At 49.0% G+C, this 14394-nt stretch overlaps 1 protein-coding gene across 3 annotated transcripts in view; it reads right to left on the minus strand.

Annotated features, from left to right (window-relative positions):
• The window catches only part of USP48 (ubiquitin specific peptidase 48), a 29859-nt gene that overhangs the window by 5056 nt on the left and 10409 nt on the right, over positions 1-14394 (minus strand). For all 3 annotated transcript variants that reach the window (XM_068171834.1, XM_068171833.1, XM_068171835.1), the window contains 9 exons: positions 11742-11891; positions 9220-9420; positions 7837-7951; positions 7573-7703; positions 6200-6271; positions 3298-3422; positions 3018-3140; positions 1108-1169; positions 535-645 (listed from right to left, as the gene is read on the minus strand). In XM_068171834.1, the coding sequence (XP_068027935.1) occupies positions 535-645; positions 1108-1169; positions 3018-3140; positions 3298-3422; positions 6200-6271; positions 7573-7703; positions 7837-7951; positions 9220-9420; positions 11742-11891 (1090 nt within the window). The remainder of the gene's footprint in view (positions 1-534; positions 646-1107; positions 1170-3017; positions 3141-3297; positions 3423-6199; positions 6272-7572; positions 7704-7836; positions 7952-9219; positions 9421-11741; positions 11892-14394) is intronic.

Genomic DNA, 14394 nt, shown 5'->3' on the forward strand with positions numbered 1-14394 from the left:
TTGGTCTGCCAATGAAAGAAAAACTGCAAAATCCATCCAAAACCCAGCTACACGGGGGGGCCTGTACACCCAGATAACAGCAGCCTGTGATTAGTGACACTGTTGTGCTCCCGTCGTGCCGGAGGGAGGGATGGAGGAGGAAAGGAGTGGAAGATTTCCTACTTTTAGTGCTGCATCACTGCAGAAGCAAGGCTATGGAGCATGAAGTCCAGCCCTGCAGCCAGCACTCTGGGGGTGAAGGCCCACGGAAAGCAAATTGTAAGGAAGCAGAATGTTTCTGCATCCTGGCCAAATCCAGAGTGGTTATTGTCAGGAACAAACCAAGCTGAAGGAAGCTCTATTTTCCTGACCCAGCATCCTTGGACAGTTTAAGTCTTGCCTTGCAGGAAGGCTGAGGTGGCTCTGAGAAAGCCTTGGTGTTAATTTTGAGGGAAAGGATTACTCCTCATCTTGCTCAGCAGCAGGAGCAGTCCTTTGGGAATGTTCTCCTGAGGCTCCTGGCAAAAGGAAAGTGTGTGAAGGGAAGGAACTCACTGTTTGGAGTCTTCTTTGGTCATGGAAGCAAAGGTGAACATGAGCCCCCCGTGGGGACAGAGCAGGACACTGTTTGCTATGGAGGACACGGGGCTGCAGCGCGTCGGCCTCCTGCAAAAGGGAAGAGGTTTGGAAAGCTGGATCAGTTATCCCACCACAACTCCCACAGTTCTTCAGGAAGCCAGGAAGAATTCACAGGTGAGTATTTACACAAGGCATTCCAACAAGGAATAGGAACTATTAGTGATGAGGAAATCAGATCTGCATTCCTCTGTGGTGCAGAATGACTCTGACCAGCAGAGATTTCCATCTCCAGCCTGAGCGGTGACCTTTGGGATACAGCTCCAGACAGATGAAAAAACTAATCAGGTTACCAGCTAATCTGACCATCTGGTTAACACACAGCAAACAAGGAAATTCAGTGTCTTACACTGTATTACAATTGATTCAGGTCCTGCAAAAATCAGCTTCATTATTTCCATGAGGTCACTGTGCTGGGAGTCAGAAGCAAAATATTATCTACAGCCCCCAGAATAAGAGATAAAAAGCACCAAAACCCTCCAGCCAAGTTACCTGACAAATTTCCTCCATTCTTCTACAAAGAACTGTGAAACAATATACAGCTCATCCGTCTCCTGGGGGAAAAGAGGAGGGAAAAGGATCTTTTTAATGAACCCAACAATGACTGTTCGGTTTTTCGGCAGCGCTCGCTCCCTTCGAGACCTCAGTGCTGCTTTACCATGACAACTCCATCCAAGTGGGCTGTGAAAGCCAAGCAAAATAATTTGGGATCAGGTACAAAGCACTGCCATTGCTAATCTTGTGTTTATTATGAAGTTACTTGAGCTTTTGATCCAATTACTTTTAATTCCCAGCGGGAAAGGGCATTTCCCTGGAGCAGCCAGGACTCCCCAGTGCTGCTTCTCTTGCTGGGTACTCAGCGTTCAGAGCTGGTGAATCCCTCACTCCCACAGGCGTGGGGTGAGACCGCCCCAACATCCCTCAATTGCTTCCAACATCAAAATCCACAAGTTTTTCCTTTTGGCAGCAGCAGGGATACAAAACCACAGCTGTGCACCAAATGAGACAGTGTTTTTGGGATAATCTGTGGTTTTTTTTGTCCCAATCTTCCTTTAAATTGTTTGCTCCTGGACAAGAAACCACCCAGCCCCCAAGAGCTGGGTGATAAAATTACTTCCATGCTCTCCTTTATCCTCACTCCTTTCCCAAAGAGAGAATTAAGGGCTTGCTCCATCTTTCTGTAGGATAACTCAGCACACCTGAGGAATATATATACACACAAACATATATACACTTCTTAATTTCCCTTCATCTCTTGATTTCTGCTTCTTTTCCTCCCCAAACCTCAACTTCTTTGGATCAGGAACTCCAAAGGCTTGAGGGGAATATCCTCAGCTCTCTTCTACGAGGCTCTCTTGGGAAATTAAAAGGGAAAGGAGGATAAAAAGGGAAAAAAGGATGTAACCCTGCTGGTGGAGACCCTTCTATGTCTGACCCACAGTAATGAGTTTCAACTTTCTCCAGCTCCAAAAGCAAATCCAACCAGATACAACCTTAACCACCACTGGCAGGACCCAGGAGCTCTCCAGCTCAGCATGAAAGGAAAACTCCTTTTAAACCATTTTGGGTCTCCTTGGTTCTGTGGTTCTCCTTTGGTTCCATGGATCTGTGCTGCCTCAGTTTTTATTCCCAGCTGGAACAGCGAGGGATGGAGGCAGACACCTGCCAATGCACCTTGGCAGGATTGTAGAGTCAGCCATTAATCAGCACCATGAGACTCCCAGGAGCCAAGGACTGGAGCCAACAGCTCCTTCTGGGCACTTCAAACCCCCAAGAATTCCTGGAGAAGCTTTAGGAGAGAGTTTGCACAGCCACTGCTGCTCTTTGGAGGGCTTCAGCATTTGGGAAGCTCCCTGAGCTTTTGGGACACAGGATGATGCTGGAGCACACCTGAATTTTGTCCAAGCAGCAGCAAAAGGTGGTGGTGGGGCAAAGTTCAGGTGTGCTCCAGCATCCTCCTGCACAGGAAGGCTGATGGAGAGCTGTGGGAAGCAGAAGTGCCGTTTCCTCCTTCCAGGGACAGATACAACCATGACAGCAACATTGTCACTGTTATCTCCCTGACTGCAGGCCAGCTACTGCTCCCTTGGCACACCAACCATTCCTGGGGCTCTTCAGGGCCTTGTGCCAGCACAGCTAATCCAGGGAAGTCACACCTCAGCACAACACACGTGAGAGCTCTGCTGGCACACACTGAGTGAACGGTTATGGAATGGTTTGGAATCTCCCTCCACTCCCCTGCCATGGGCAGGGACACCTTCCACTATCCCAGGTGCTCCAAGCTGGCCTTGGGCACTTCCAGATATGGGGCAGCCACAGCTTCTCTGGGCAGGAGAGTGATTAAACCCAACAAAAACCCCTCCCAAGCCTGGCTGCATTCCCTGATCCCCCTCCTTCCCTACCTGAGGCCAGCTGCCCAGGCAAGGCCTGCATTTATCATGGAACAGGTTCTGGAGAGAAGTCTTCTGCTCGCTGGCCATCATCTTATGCAGAGCTTCGTTTTCCTCCCCTTCACGCTCCAAAATCTGCAGGAAACAGTTAATTACATCCCAGCTCCTGCTCCCAGCTGCTACTAAAGGTGGCTTAACTCTCCTCCGTGGCACAGGGTGGTTGTGTTAAAAAGGAAAACCAGAAATACAACCAGTATTTACAGTCAACAAAAGGGGAGTATTTGGCAAATACCTTGCATTGGGAACAGCACTCTTTGTTATTTGGGAATTCGGGGGCTTTTGGAAAATATTGCTTGAGTTTCTCCCAGGCTTCCTTGGAAACCACCCTCCGCTCATTTTCAGAGATGCACAGGTCACCTGCAGGGAGAGAATCAAGGAAAGGCTTTGATCACAACATGCTCAGGGATGTTTTGCAGCCCTTGATTGAAGAGATTACAAGGAACAAGCGTGGGGAAGAAATCCACATATTCATCAGCCAACACCACGTCAGCAAAAACCAGTAAAGTCACCTTCAACTCCTTCCTTGCTTCCTTCAGACAGAGAATAATAATATTAATTTAATTTATAAAAATGCTCTTTAGATTTCCAAGACCATGGCCTAAGCAGCTGATCAAACACAAGGAGGGATGTAGGGAAAAGCCAGAGGGCACAGGGCTACTGTTTTCTGATCCTGGCTATCCATAGCTACATCCTCATGGTGACTCCATTTGTTGAGCTCCAGGATAACAACCCTGTGTCCCATGAAACCAGGTGCCTTCCACATCCTTGAAAACCCCAAAGTCCCACTGCAGAATCTCAATACAGTTCCACGTGCCCAATCCAAGCACCTGAAAATGTGGAAAGGGCAGGTTTTGCACCCTAAATCTGCTCTGGGGAATAACTGGATGTGAAGCAAAATTTAACAGCTACCCCCCAGAACACTTATTTATCCATCAGGATTATTTATCCTGATATCAGGATTATCTATCCTGCTGCTCAGGCAGCTCCAAGACCCCAACAGGGATTTCCAGGAGCCATTTGTGCCTGTTGTCTCGGGGGTGGAAGCGGGAGGCACACAGGCGCTGGGACACCACGTGCACAAGGATGACACGTGCTGGCCGGATAAACAAGGCTTGGAAAAACGGGAGAAGGCTCCGGGATCCGACCAGCTGCCCACTCACAGGGCTGCTGATGGCCAAGGGGAAAACACAACCACATCTTCCTCAGAGACAGCAGCTGGGAAGTGCCTGTGCAGGGAGGAACACGGGGAGCGGCCGTTGCGACACCGGGACGTGAACCGGATTTGGGAATATCTGTGCCTCGGTGGGACTGCACCAGCAAGAGGGAAGGAAAACAGCAATGGTGGTGTCCAAAGGGCACAATCCCTTATTATCTGCTTTTCTATAGCCTGGAGAGCTGCAGAGAGAGGAGAGGAGAGGAGAGGGAGAGAAACTCCTTCCTCCCCACCCTCCAGCAGCTCTTTAACATGACAAGCAGCTCCTCAGGCCCACGGACTCCCTCCAACCGAGCCTGGAATTTGGCCAGCCCTGAAGAGGAAAAAATAGCAATGCTCCCCTCCTGCTTTTCCTCTAATAAACAAAGGTCAGGCCTCAGTGCAGCACTTGGCCACTTGAGCTTCATCCAACAAGGCCAAATGGCTCCAGAGGCTGGCCCAGGATGCTGCCCAGAGCCAGCAAGGATGGGGGAAAAGTGGAGCTTGTACAAATAAGTGCCTTGACACCACATGATTAATGAAAACAGATTAATATGGTGAGTGAAAGAGGTGGAAGAATCAGCTCTGGGTGTGCAGGGCACAAGTGTTTTGCCATCTGGAAGATGAATCCAACCACTGCTGACCCTGCTTCCCATTCCCACCATCCAGGGACATATTTTGGGCATGGACATCAAAGAAGGCTTAACGTGGTATCTGGAAAAAATTCCCTGGGAAGCTACTGGAGAGCGAGGAATTGCAGCAGGGATGCAAAGGGAGCTGTGAAGGGAACGCCCGGGTGGCATTCCTGGAGGCCAGCCAGCCCTCCCAGATCCAGCACTGCCTTTTCCAGAGCCTACCATGGAGGCAGGAACCTCCTCCAGCACAAAATTAAGGCCATAGGAACAAGACTACAGATTTGCTGATCCGCTCCAGAAGGAGTTTTTCAAGGTGGAAAGCTTGTTTTCCATGAGTAATCAGAGGTTAACTCAAGACAACAAAACCTGCCCTGCCAGCAGCCCCCTTATTTAGTATTATTTATTCTGCTATGACCCCAAGTCACAGATCAACCAGCAATTTAACACCATACATTTTCAAAAGGCCTATTGGCCTATTTTTTATCGTGTCTGGCTCTCTAAATGTTCCATCCCCACGCTCCATGCTTTTACTGAACAGCAGCAGCCTCGAGGCAATGGGAAATGCAGTGGTTTCAAAGCACTGAGTAACAGCTAAAATCGTGACAAAGTGCTTAAACACTCTGCTTGAAAATGAGATTTCTCAAGCCTTACTCCAGGTTCTTGACTAGTGCTGATGACAGGAGGTGTGTGGCTAATTTATGTCACTTTTCCTTCTGTTTGAGATAAGATGGAGCCTCCCCACAAACTGATGCCTACAAAGAGAAGCTTAAGTAAAACTGGGTTTTAAAGTGAGATTAAAACAACAGGGTAGCCAAGGATGCAGCTAATGAGGCATCACTTTCAAAACAACTGATACGAGGTCAAAACCTTACGTAAACAGACACCAAAGCACAGCAGGTTGGGAAATCGATATCCAGGAGTGGTCCTGGCCCAGGTGCTGGGTGAGTGCTCCTGTTTTAATGTAAACCAGGATATTAAACAGATACTCTCAGCTCCCACCTGGACTGATTTACATCACCCCTTCCTCTCTTACTGCTTTTAGAGCTTCCAAATGGCTGCAGAGCTTTGGTGCTGCCCATGCAAGGATGGGACGCTCAGCATCTGACAGCTCTGCTTGGCCAAGTCCTTACAGGGTCTGCCTGCAAGGAAAACTTTTGAGTGCAACAAACACCAGGAAAATGAGAATTAAGCACACTTCGGCAGTGACTCCTCAAGCTGGCTACAGTTGGAGCAAAGGCTACAAGGTTAATGTGTGCAGCAGTGGGCAACAACTGAGATATTCAGCTCCATCCCCCGGAGAGACTCACCATGTGGGCAAACGATGTCTTCATTAAAATTTAACTCCTCTTCCTCCTCCCTCTTCTCTTCATTTGATTCATCTAATTAAAAAAAAAAAATAATACAAGAGGATTGCACAGAGCTCCTCTCCCAAGGAAAAAAAAATCTTACAGGGAAAGGAGCACGGTTGCCTTTTAAATTACAGCAAACCCCCTCACCCAAGGGAAAATTTGGAAGGAAATTTGTTATTCTCCGACGTCTTGGCCTCTGGGCAGGCGGGATTACAGCCCCCAGGTCACGTAGGAGGGCTTTGAAGTGCATGGAGCACAAGCCAGGCCTTTGTGAGATTACAAAGGATGCATTTGTTAGGGCTGGAACACCGCAGGGGTTCCCTGCTCCCAGACATCCCCGAGTTTAACCTAAACACAAGCCTAGGTAAGAGCAAAAGGAGCAGAATTCCTGGCTAAATTCCTAATCTAAACCAGATGCTGCATGAAAAACTGAGGGGGAGCCTGCCAGGGGGCTGACAAGCCCTACATAGATCTCTAAATTAGTTAAAGTCAAGCGTTGGCCACTGAATGGAGCATCATCAAGACAATGACTTGTCAGCAAGAGCCTCTAACGAGCTGCCTAACGAGCAACTTGGCTTGTGAGTAATTCAGAGGCACTACTGGGAGTTGCAACCTGTTGTGAATCAAAGTCACCCCCGAGGATCGATGAGTGGTAACTCAGAAATACTCTTTTCTCCATGAGTACTCCTCCTTAACAGGGGGGCTGAGGTGCCCTCCAGCCCAAGATCAATGCCCTGAGCCATCATTCCCACTTTCATTCCAACAAGCTTCTTACCCAGTTCAAAGAAGCTCAAGAAAATACGGTTTTCAAATATTTTAAAAGCAGAAGGCAAATAAAATCTCCATCTATTCTCATGATATGGGCACAGCATGAAGTGCAGTGCATGATTTTTGTTCCTAGGCTGTGTTTTCCCAGTGCTGCTGCATCAGCTGCGCTGTTTTATCCCTCAACCTTCACAATAAACATCATCATCATCCCTTCCCCAAGGTAATTTTCACGTTTCTTCCTTCCCTGTGCTCTCTCATTCAGAGAAAAGTGGATAAAAAGATCATGTGTCTGGGGTGGTAATTTCACATAGCTTTGTAAAACCACTTATCACCTCATCTCCCTCTCCAGCATGAAGATCACCCCGCAGTTTTCAAGCTTAGCAAAGAAAAAGCTCCTTAAATTAAGGCTTTTTTTATTCGATTTATTATCCTTTCCTCCCTACTCAAACAAGGGGAACAAAACAGCTACAGAAACCCCTGACGTGTTTTTTGTTAGGAAGGATCAGGCAGAGCTGGTGGTTCTCTATAGCAGCAGAAATTAGGAGGAAATCAGGAGTAAATACCTTTGTTTTGTGCATTTCCATTCATTTTTCCATTACTGTGCTCTGCATCTTCATCTTGCTCGTTTAATTGCTCCAGAGCCAGCTGACGCCAGCTCCTCAAGGATGCTTTTCCAACCCAAAACCCGTCGTTCCTGCAGGGAGACAAAGCACTGGTACCCCAAAACCACAGCTCCCTTCTTCAGAGCCCAAACAGGGAAATCTTTAGGAAAAAGCTCTTTAAGCACTTCTAAGAAGCATCTTTGACAGCATTTGGGACTTGCATACCCCTTGACTGTCATCTTCAGCAGGTTGGTCACGGTTTTGTAGTCCTCGTTCAGCTGGTTCTTCAGCCGCAGGATTCGACACCTTTCCACCACACAGTCCTTGCAAAGTGCTTTGACTGGGGTGGGGGGAAAAGAAACACAGGTTTTTACACTATTAATTGCATAATTTATTGCACAGGGAGTTTCCTGCTGGTTTGAAGGCCCTCAGACAGGTGTGTACCAACTACCCTGCCTCAGGATGGGCGATTTCCTGTGTAGTTGAGGAAATCCTGGGGGTTACAGCCACATCAGGTCACGTTTGAAGCTAAAAGAAGCATAAAATACTTCAAACGAGCTGTGATCTGCTCCACTGCTTCAGAGGTCTGCTCTCACAGCTCCTGGTATCCACAGCCTGCAGTCACAGGGAGCCAGGGCAGCCCAGCACCCAGCCACAGGAGGCGGGAAATGCCAGGAAAACAAACACCTGTATTGTGGCACTTTGCCAGTCCAACCCAGAAAATCCACCCTCTTGCAAGGCTGCCCTGGACCAAGGGAGTGGAAATCCTCTAGCTGGGTGTGTATTTAGATCTGCATCCTGGAGCAAGAGGAGAAGGGAAGCAGTGTGTCCATCCATCCTTTTACCCATCCCTCCCTCCCTGCCAGCCATACTCAACCCACAACCCTCGAGGCAATCTTCCACTTGACTAATAAACCTTGCCCTGTTTTTCCCCACAAAGGCTGCCTGCGTCACAAGCAGTTTCTTCCCTACAAGCTCCCAGTAGGAGCTGAGCTAATTTGGTCTCAGTGGGAGTTACTGAGCAACTTCCTAAAAGGAATGAAACCTGGGGCTTGATGAAGGGATGTCCAAAGTCTGGAGGGGCTGGGCTGACCCTGAAAAGCAGAATGTGTGGTAGATGCTTCAACAGGAGCAAGCTAACAGGTAAGTGCTTCCTTGGATGAGGTGACAGACAGGAAGGGATATTTTTGGCCTGAATACTCCATGAAACCCAGCCCACACAGGAGCTGTGGGTGCTGCAGGCACAGAAAATAATTGTCAAGAGTTTGGAGTGTTGCATGTGCAAGTTTTATTTTCTGGAATCGCCTTCAAACCTTCCAACTATTATGTTTTCTAAGCCAAGTGCCCCATTCCTCCACAGCAATTCCTCCAGGAACAGCCCTTCCCTGAGCAGAGCCCAGGGCCAAAGCAGACCCTGCAATCACCCTAAATGGGTTTGGGAAATGGTAACAGAATTAAGTGGTATTAAAAAAATCCCCTGGAAATAAGGCAGCACTAAAGCCAAGCACTGAAATAAAGTTATGATGATAAAGGATAGCTCAAAACAGGGCTGGGACCAGAACAAGGCTCCAAACCACATGCCAGGAGGTGACTTGGAGAGGATGTTACCATTGAGCCGGGGCCCTCCTCCGTATCGCCGGTAGAAGAAGTCAGCCACATATTCTGATATCCTCTTCATCAGGGATATTTTATCGGGATGGAGTTTGCCATGGGAGCACAGGCAGGCTGTGTTATCAATAGGTTTGGGAGGAGTGGACTCATCCAGCCACTTCTGCAGCCATTCCAGAGAGATGAAGTCGTAGGGGGAACCTGGGAGGGGAGAAACCACAAAGAGAAACAAGACCATACATGTCAGCTCCAACACCAGGTGGTATTTTATAATTACTCTTAAAAATTAACAGGCAATCACTGTTGATTAAATCTCTGAGGTACAAGTTTTCAAAGGTCTGATCCAGCTACTCCCACCCCATTCTGATCTCAGTGTCACAGATTTGGAAGACAGGAGCTACGTGAGATTAAGATGTGTAGATCGTTTTGGATTCAGCAATCAATACGCAACAGCTCCAAGGAGGAATGGGAGTGCTTTCGAACCTTCTGGGAATTACTGGAGAGCTGTCGAGGAAAGGGGAAGGTTTTCCTATCATCCATCAAGGGACTGATACAATATTTAAATAATGATCATACATTACAGGCTTTTTCTACAACAGAGAGAGCTGACTGGGGTAATTTGAAAATTAAAGGCAACAACAGCAGAGATGAAATCAGTGTTCCCCGTGTCCTTTCAGCACACAAATTTTCAGTGCCTCTTACAACTTTAGGTGAGAAAATTCTAAAATTTACAGTACAAACAGAAACTTGCTTAGATTTTTTGCCGAAGCAGTACAGCAGGCTTGCCCTTGTTTGCTGAGAAAGAAACACAAAGCCAAGGTTCAGGAGCAGGTCGGTGCTTGTATGAGCAGGTTGGGGTGAAACCCCTGTATCTCAGTATTGAGGCACAGTATCACTACACAACTCTTCAGTGGATGACTGGGAAATAAGGACAAAATTAGGAAGAATTCAAACCCATTCTGTGCTGCCACGAGGGCAGCTCTGAAACCGTGGGGAAATGCACCCGTTGGTGACATTTATAACTGAGCACAAATCCTTTACGTTTCCTAGGAGGGAGCAACAGAGAAGCAAGAGGAAAATACAGAAGACAGGAAAACACTGTGTCTCCAGTGCACTGGAGCTCTGTGAAGCCTCTTTTCCTCCACAGCCTCAATCCATGGTGTTTTCATCTTATGCAATGCCCTCCGCAGCCGTGACCTCCAGAGAATTGCATCGCTGTCAGAACTGGTTTGCTAGTCTGAGATGAAACTGCCTCCCCCAGAAAGGAGGGTTTTCTGGGGCAGGCTCCACAAAGCTGGCAGAAAACGTGTCTGCACAGCTGCAGAGAGAGCCCCAAGCTCCACAGAGATAGGACCCGGAGCAGTGCTGGAATGACGCTGCCTCCAGCTGTGCTGGAAGTGCTGTGCCCATCATGTGACAGCAGCAGGCAGAGGATGCCTCAGGGCAAAGTTTCAGGTCCTGTCATCTCTAAATTGGGGCAGAAGAGCTTCACCTGCACTTGTAAAAATCATATTTTTTGAGATTTATTCCTCTGTCACATCAGAACTGCCAAGAGCAAACTCTTCTGTTCCTGCTGAGGGAAACCACACTGCAACTGTGCTGCTGCTCCTTTTCATGGGTGACTCAGGGCAGGTTCATCCCTCCAGCACAACTCTGATCTCACAGTGACATCTGAGTGCTGCTCAGGCTCGTGAGGAGCTGTGACACCTTCCTGCTCCAGAGTTAAGCACCTGCATTCCCAAACTGGAGAGGCAGATGTTTACAGGAACGGGAGTTTGCTGTTGGGCTACTGCAATCTCATGGTGGACTCTGAGCATCCAATAATAAAAGCTGAACAGTGAATTCTTTTACAGGCCACACAATTAAACCCACTTTTAAGTCTTCAATTGTAATTATCCTGCAGTTTTTAGGAGGGGCACATAGTGAAGACAAATTCCCTGGGCTGGATGGACACAGCAAGTTTTGCAGGAGATGGGTGAGAAAAACAAGGTGGGAAATAAAACTCAGTGTGCTGAGGCAACAAGACACAAGGAGGGGTCTCCCTACAAAACTGAGACACAGAGCAGAGAAGCACTGGCAGGGGTGGGTCCAGTAATTTTCTGCTGGAGGTCAGGCATTCTCTTTAGCCTGTTACCTGCTGATGAATCGGGCTCACCAGCTCCCAAACCTGCTGTGAGCTGGCAATTTGGGAGCAGGCAGTTATTCCGCCTCGATGATCCTAACGAGCTGAGCTGCTCACCAGGCAGAAGAAAAGAGTCACAAAGCATGAGGCTGACGATGGGGAAGGAGCAGGAGGGAATTAGCAATGCCAGAGGCCATGAGAATGAGCAAAGAAAGGAGAAAAATAGGTTAAGGCAGGGAAAGAAGCAAGGGAAAACAAATGTAAGCATGCATGAAGCTCTCCCCTTGCAGAGGGCTGCGGGAATGCCTTCCAGCAAGGCCAGAGGAGCTGGGAGTTAGTCACAAATCATTCCTAAGCTTAACAGCTCTACTACAGCAATACTCCACAATGTCTTACAGACCAGCTTCGGCGGGTAACCTTTGGTAGAGCTCCTTCACCTCCTCGTGCTTGATCTTGCCTCTGGCCACACTCTGTTTGCGCATCTCGGCCATTTCGTTGCACCACTCCTCAAACTTGCAGTTATCCCGCTCTACCAGCTCCTGCAGAAAAGCTGGGAAAGAGAAAAAAAAAAACCCCAGGAATTGAAGGGAAAATGCCAGCTATGTTAATTACCAAGGGTTATCTGGGGACAAGAAGCCTAAAAATTCCCTCCCGCAGCCTTGCTGGGCGAGGTCTTTCCCCAGGCCAAGCACGTGGACGTTGCTCTCTCTGATAGTGACGGTTGCAGATGATTAAATGCAAAGTTTTGCACCCAAGAAAATAATTTACTTGGGGTTGGTTGCAATGTTAAGTGCAGCTCCTCTGTCCTCCCTCATCATTCCCAGGGGGAAACAAAAGCTTTTCACCCTCTGGATACACCTGAAGCCTGTCACGACCTGTGATCCAGCATGTTGCAAACCCAAGGGCAAAGAGCCCTCAGGAGATGGGAGATTAGCCAGGGCAGATCAACAGAAAGGTGAAGGAAATCGGGATTTTTGCTGCCACTGATGGAAAAACCCCAAACAAACCAAACCTCAGCAGGGAAAAAAGAAGATAAACCACTTCCCTCAGAGGGCTGGTGTGAGGGAGCAGGGGGGAAGCTCTGCTTATCTGAGGCCTTTTCCTATTTAGAATTATTCTGAAGAGCAAAAATATCTGCAAAAAGGTTAATTCTTGACCAAAATATCCACCTTGGGAGAATATCCAGTATCACAAAATAACCAGCTTGACCTCCTTGAGATCAGAGCCAAGTTATGTCTCTCCACTGTCCCGGAAAAGCCGCTTTTTAACAGCATCAAAGCAAAATGACTCAAATTTACAGTTCCATGAAACCTCCCCACAACCGCAGAGCTCGACTGCTGCCCTTCACTCCCCGTTCCCTGGCAGGATTCCACGGGAAACAAAGGCAACCGCGGGGCTGTGCAGGAATTTGGAGCTGGGTGGGGAGGTTTTTGTAGAGTTATTGTTTTGGGCAGAGGGGTAGGAGGAAAGGGAGAGCAAGAAAGCTCAGGAAACAAGCTGAAAATACAAATCCAGGCAGGAATTAGTGCTAATTCCTGAAGTTTTATGTCTTGGAGGGTGTATTTTAAACAGGGGGGGCTTGGAAAAGGTTTGGGGTGTTATTAGGGGGGAATAAGGTGTATGATTTACCCCCCTCTGCAGAGATCCAAAGGGACCTGCTACCTCTGCTGTCCCCACTCCACAGAAAATGAGGGAAGGGGGAACACACCAGGGGCCTAATTAGTATTTCTAATCAAGGAGCAGCCGAACAGGATACATTAAACCCACATGCAAAGCCCACAGGGAGTTCTGGCACCCCCATAATTCTAAAGCACAACACGAAGGCACTTGGCCCAAATTCCCACTGGGGGCTTGGAGCCTCTTTATTTTGACGTCATTCATTCCTGATGTGGCAAAGCTGAAGCAGTTGCAGAGGGAACCTGACATGTGTCAGGATTATTCACCTCCTCGTGCGCTGCTGATGACATTTAACCACAACTGCTCTCCTGCACCTTTGGAATCCAAGCAGGATGGCAGTGGTGAATCCCAGTGGGATGATCTCCTCCTGACCCCAGCCTGGCCAGGTGGGTAAGAAAGCGATGTCTGAGTGGGCACATGGGAGGGATTAGCAGTTTAATGTTATTCAAGTGCTGGGAAAACCCAGGAGTTTCACTGGTCAAGACATCAAGGTGCCAGACAGCACGTCTGGGGCACATGGCAAACAGTCAAAAATCATGGAATCCTGGAGTGGGTTGGGAGGGACCTTGAAGATCATTTTTTTTCACCCAGGGACACCTTCCACTATCCCCAGTTGCTTCAAGGCCCATTCAACCTGGCCTTGGACACTTCCAGGGATGAGGCAGCCCCAGCTGCTCTGGGCAAACTGTGCCAGGGCTTCACCACCCTCACAGCCAGGAATTCCTTCCCAGTACCCCCTCTGACCCTGCCCTCTGGCAGTGGGAAGCCATTCCCCCTTGTCCTGGCACTCCATCTCTTGTCCCACTTCCCTCTCCAGCTCTCTTGGAGCCCCTTTAGGCACTGGAAGGGGCTCTAAGATCTCCCTGGGGCCTTCTCCAGCCCTCCCAGCCTGGAACAAGAGCAGATGGGCTCCAGCAACTTCCCAGCCCTAAATGGGGCTTCAAGCAAAATTCCACCTCCTGGCTCACCTGGAGCATTGCAGGATGAGCAGGATCAACAGGGACTCACCTGGCACCTGGACAGGGAGGGATGGCTGGGCAGGACCCAGGGACTCACCTGGACAGGGAGGGATGGCCGAGCAGGACCCAGGGACTCACCTGGCACCTGGACAGGGAGGGATGGCTGGGCAGGACCCAGGGACTCACCTGGACAGGGAGGGATGGCTGAGCAGGACCCAGGGACTCACCTGGACTGGGAGGGATGGCCGAGCAGGACCCAAGGACTCACCTGGCACCTGGACAGTGAGGGATGGCTGAGCAGGACCCAGGGACTCACCTGGACAGTGAGGGATGGCCGAGCAGGACCCAGGGACTCACCTGGACAGTGAGGGATGGCCGAGCAGGACCCAGGGACTCACCTGGACAGTGAGGGATGGC

This window comes from Anomalospiza imberbis, chromosome 23 (assembly GCF_031753505.1).
Source record: "Anomalospiza imberbis isolate Cuckoo-Finch-1a 21T00152 chromosome 23, ASM3175350v1, whole genome shotgun sequence".
NCBI classification, from domain to species: Eukaryota; Metazoa; Chordata; class Aves; order Passeriformes; family Viduidae; genus Anomalospiza; species Anomalospiza imberbis.